The 5,338-nt window shown below is 38.9% G+C and overlaps 1 protein-coding gene across 1 annotated transcript in view; it reads left to right on the top strand.

The window, feature by feature from the left end:
- Positions 1 to 4,045, top strand: part of LOC112072310 (interleukin-1 receptor-associated kinase 1) — a 67,797-nt gene extending 63,752 nt beyond the window's left edge. The window contains 2 exon segments of the mRNA XM_070439739.1: positions 3,492 to 3,808; positions 3,955 to 4,045. Of these exon segments, the coding sequence (XP_070295840.1) occupies positions 3,492 to 3,649 (158 nt within the window). The 3' untranslated portion in view covers positions 3,650 to 3,808; positions 3,955 to 4,045.
- Positions 4,046 to 5,338: the final 1,293 nt, after the last annotated feature.

Below are 5,338 nucleotides of genomic sequence, written 5' to 3' on the forward strand. Positions count from 1 at the left end.
GATAAACGATACTGCTACTGGAAAACTACCACTGAAAGTAAGCTACTGTCTACTGGAGTAAACTACCACTGAAATAACAGTACTGTTACTGAGTAAACTACCACTGAAATAACAGTACTGCTACTGGAGTAAACTACCACTGAAAACAGTACTCTCACTGAGTAACACCAGTACTACTATTTGGAGTAAACACTCGAACTAAACTAACAGTACTGCTACTGAGTAAACTACCACTATACTAACCAGTACTGTACTGGAGTAAACTACACTAAAATAAACAACTCTACTGGATATAGATGAAAACTACAGTACTGCTACTGATAAAACTACCACTGAATAACAATACTGCTACTGAAGCTAACTCACTGAAATAACAGTACTGTTACTGGAGTAATATACCACTGAAATAACAAATGGTACTGCGAGTAAATTACCACTGAAATAACACGTACTGCTACTGAGTAAACTACCACTAAATAACAGTACTGCTACTGGAGTAATACCACTGAGAATAACATACTGTTACTGGAGTAAACTACCACTAAATAACAGTACTGCTACTGGAGTAAACTCCAACTATGCTCTGAGTCAATACCACTGATACAGTACTGCTACTGGAGTAAACTACCACTGAAATAACAGTACTGTTACTGGATAACTCCACTGAGATAACAGTATCACTATGAGTAACACTGTAACATGCTTGGATAAACTACCACTGAAATAACAGTACTGTTACTGGAGTAAACTACCACTGAAATAACAGTACTTTGCCATGGAGTAATACACTGAAAATAACAGTACTAACGGGATAAATACTACCACTGAAATAACAGTACTGCACTGCAGTAAACTACACTGAAAAATACAGTACTGCTACTGGAGTAAACTTACACTGAAATAACAGTACTGTTAACTGGATAAAACTCACCATACTCTACTGAGTAAACTACACTGAAATACAGCTACGTACTACTAGAACTAACTACCATGAAATAACATACTGTACTGAGTAATAACCTCACTGAAATCTACACAGTACCTGATTTTACTGGAGTAAACCTCACTGCCAATAACATACTGCTTACTGGGTACTACCATTACTTTATGGTAAATTACACACTGAAATAACAGTACTGTATGGATAAAACACTGAAATAACAGTATCTATATGGAGTAAACTCATATGTCACGGAGTAAATACCACGTTACTGCTACTGGAGCAACTCCACTGAAATACCAGTACTGCTACTGAGTAAAACTACCACTGAATAACAAGTACTTTACTGCAGTAAACTAACTGAATAACATACTGTTACTGGAGTAAACTACCACTTGAAAATACCTAATGCTACTGAGTTAATACTACCACTGAATAACGTACTGTTAAACTGGAGAACTAACCATGAGACTAACAGCTACTCTTACTGAGTAAACTACCACTAATACAGTACTGCTACTGGAGTAAACTACCACTGAATAACAGTACCTACTCGAGTAAACTACCACTGAAGTAAATTCACTAAAGTTACTGTACTGGAGTAACACTAGCACTGAGAAATAACTATACAGAGATTAAACTACCACTGATTAACAGTACTCTACTGAGTGAACTACCACGAAATACAGTACTGTTAGTGATAAACTACACTGAAATAACAGTATGCTACTGGAGTAAACTACACTAAATACAACAGTACTGTTACTGGAGTAAACTACACTGAAATAACAATACTGCTACTGATAAACTACCACTGAAATAACAGTACTGCTACTGGAGTACAACTTACACTCGAATAACAGTACTGTTACTGGAGTAAACTACCACTGAAATAACAGATACTGCTATGTAACTACCACTGAAATAACAGTACTGCTACTGGAGTAAACTACCACTGAAATAACAGTACTGCTCTGTGGAGTAAACTACACTAATAACAGTACTGCTACTGGAGTTAAACTACCACTGAAATAACAGTACTGCTTACTGGATAAACTACCAGTCTGCTACTGAGTAAACTACACTGAAATAACAGTACTGTACTTGGAGTAAACTACCACTGAAATAACAGTACTGCTAGGAGTAAATACCACTGGAATAACAGTACTGCTACTGGAGTAAACTACACTGAAATAACAGTATGTATGGAGTAAACTACACTTAATAACATTACTGTAACTGGAGTTAACTAACTACCACTGTAAATAACATAACTGCTACTGGAGTAAACTACCACTGAAATAACTAGTACTGCTACTGGAGTAAACTACCACTGAAATAACATTACTGTTACGAGTAAAACTAACCATACTGCTACTGAGATAAACTACCACTGAAATAACAGTACTGTACTGGAGTAAACTACCACTGAAATAAACGTTACTGTCTAAGTGCTGGAGTAAACTACCACCTCCAGTACTGTTATTTCAGTGGTAGTTTACTCCAGTAGCAGTACTGTTATTTCAGTGGTAGTTTACTCCAGTAGCAGTACTGTTATTTCAGTGGTAGGTTACTCCAGTAGCAGTACTGTTACATTAATGACATTTTACTCAAGTAAAATTACTCACTTAGAAAAATACAAAAATACTCAAAGTAGAAGTACTCAGAAAGCTACTCAGTAACAGTAAGGACAGTGTAATTGTATTTGTTATTGGTTATTAGACACAAAAGGGAAGAAAATGGAATGAAACAGGGAGAGACTACCTAGACTTGTCCAGTCATATCTTTTCTTTTGCAAAACGATGTGTCCTTCTGAAGTAACACATCCCTGGTTTCCCAGGTCTAAACTAGTCACTGATTTAAAATGGCAGCAACTAAAAACAACAGTGACTGCATCCCTGGCGGCCTGGAGTTGTGGACCTCTGCCCTTACCCAACACTGTCTAGCTTACCTGTTAGGAAACATACTCTCTCTCTGCCAGGCTTGCCCTGCCATGGACTAGTTGTTAATACGTACAAAGAGCGTTTCCTCCACAAGATGACGCTCAATGACGAAGGCAGAATAAAGACCGACGAGCTTTTTTTCTCCTCAGATATTTGTAAGCTGCTGTTTCTTTCCATGATCTGACCTTTCCCTACATTCAACTCCCTAACTGTGTTTGTAATGGTACAAATAACTTATTTATTTAGCTTATCTTATCTTATCTTAGCTTATCTTAGCTTATCTTAGCTTATCTTAGCTTATCTTAGCTTATCTTATCTTATCTTAGCTTATCTTATCTTAGCTTATCTTAGCTTATTTGACTACAAGTCAAAGTATGTATTATTGTCAGTATGCTCAATAGCTGTTGTTTTTCTATCTGGTGTATGTGATGACTAAATCACTTTATAAAAAATATATATATATCTTTTAAAAATATTAATAAATAAATATTTAATATATAAAAAAAAAATATATATATATATTTGTTTTTTATATATAAATATTAATAAATGTATATTTAATATATATATTTTTTTAAATAAATAATATATAAATATTGATCTTTCAGATTCTGAGATGAACCCACAATGCCGAGGGCCAGAAGAGAGTGATGAGATGAACCCACAATGCCGAGGGCCAGAAGAGAGTGATGAGCTTGACTACCTTTCCAGTGAGGCCAGTGAGAGTCGAGCCAACGCGCCCAGACAGACCAACGCTCACAACTAACAACCCAGCCTACCATTACACACTGGAGTCTACCATTACACACTGCAGCCTACCATTACACACTGCAGTCTACCATTACACACTGCAGCACCCTGCAGATTCTACCATTACCACATGCAGTCTACCATTACACACTGCAGCCTACCATTACACACTGCAGTCCTACCATTACACACTGCAGTCCTTACCATTACATCACTGCAGCTACCATTACACACTGCAGTCTACATTACACACTGCAGTCTACCATTACACACTGCAGATGTCTACCATTACACACTGCAGTCTACCATTACACACTGCAGCTACCATTACACACACTGCAGTCTACCATTACACACTGCAGTCTACCATTACACACTGCAGCCTACCATTACACACTGCAGTCTACCATTACACACCACGTCTACCATTACACACTGCAGTCTACCATTACAACACTGCGCAGCTACCATTACACACTGCAGTCTACCATTACACACTGGCAGTCTACCATTACCATACCTGCAGGCCTACCATTACACACTGCAGTCTACCTATTACACACTGCAGTCTACCATTACACCACTCAGCGTCTACCATTACAACTGCAGTACCTAGACAAACAAAGACACCGTGGGCAGTCTGTGTATCATACCATTGCCCAACAGTCAATATTGGCTGTTATGCAAGTTCAGTTGGGAAAAGCAAAGCAAATGTTGAGTTACGAGGAAAAAAAGCAGGATTGGAGTATGTTCCATTTTTATAAAAATAAAAAAATTAATAAAGCATTGCGGTTTGGTATCGTGAAATGTAATCAACCCCAAATCAATCATTTTCTTTCACACATCACTAGTTCGGTTTTACAATTTGTACAATGTATCTTTTAGAAATTCAGACAACTGTATGATTTCTGTTTGTATAATTAATGTCAAGATTTTCATTAATAAACTTGAACTGGACTGACCACCTGCTCTGATTCTTCGCACCTTAGTACCCCATAAACCATACACACACACCCATACACACTCACCCATACACACACCCATACACACACACCCCATAACACACACACCCATACACACACACACCCAACACACACACCCACACCCTACACCACACACACCCATCACACACACACCCATACACACACACCCATACCACACACCCATACACACACACACCATACCACACACACCATACACACTCACCCATAACACACTCACCCATACACACACACACACCCATACACACACACCCATACACATGCATCACAGCCATACACACTCACCCATACACACTCACCCAATACACCATACACACTCCCATACACACTCACCCATACACACACACCCATACACACACACCACACACACACACACACACACCATCCATACACACTCATCCCTATACACGACTCACCCCAACACACCACACCCCATACACAGTCCACTCCAGTTTACACACACCACACGCACTACATTACTACACTCACGCTACGATTTACATATGTTTACACTCCAGCCGGCCATACCACACTCAGAACCTACTGTACACGACTCACCGCGATACACAACACCCCGATACAATTATGACGACTCAATCCCATTTACACACACAGCCATACACACTCACCGCTGACACACATCACCATATCACACACACCGCCATACACACACCACCGCGCATTACACCGCCACTTCACCCATG

This window comes from Salvelinus sp. IW2-2015, unplaced genomic scaffold, assembly GCF_002910315.2.
Source record: "Salvelinus sp. IW2-2015 unplaced genomic scaffold, ASM291031v2 Un_scaffold1887, whole genome shotgun sequence".
NCBI lineage: Eukaryota > Metazoa > Chordata > Actinopteri > Salmoniformes > Salmonidae > Salvelinus > Salvelinus sp. IW2-2015.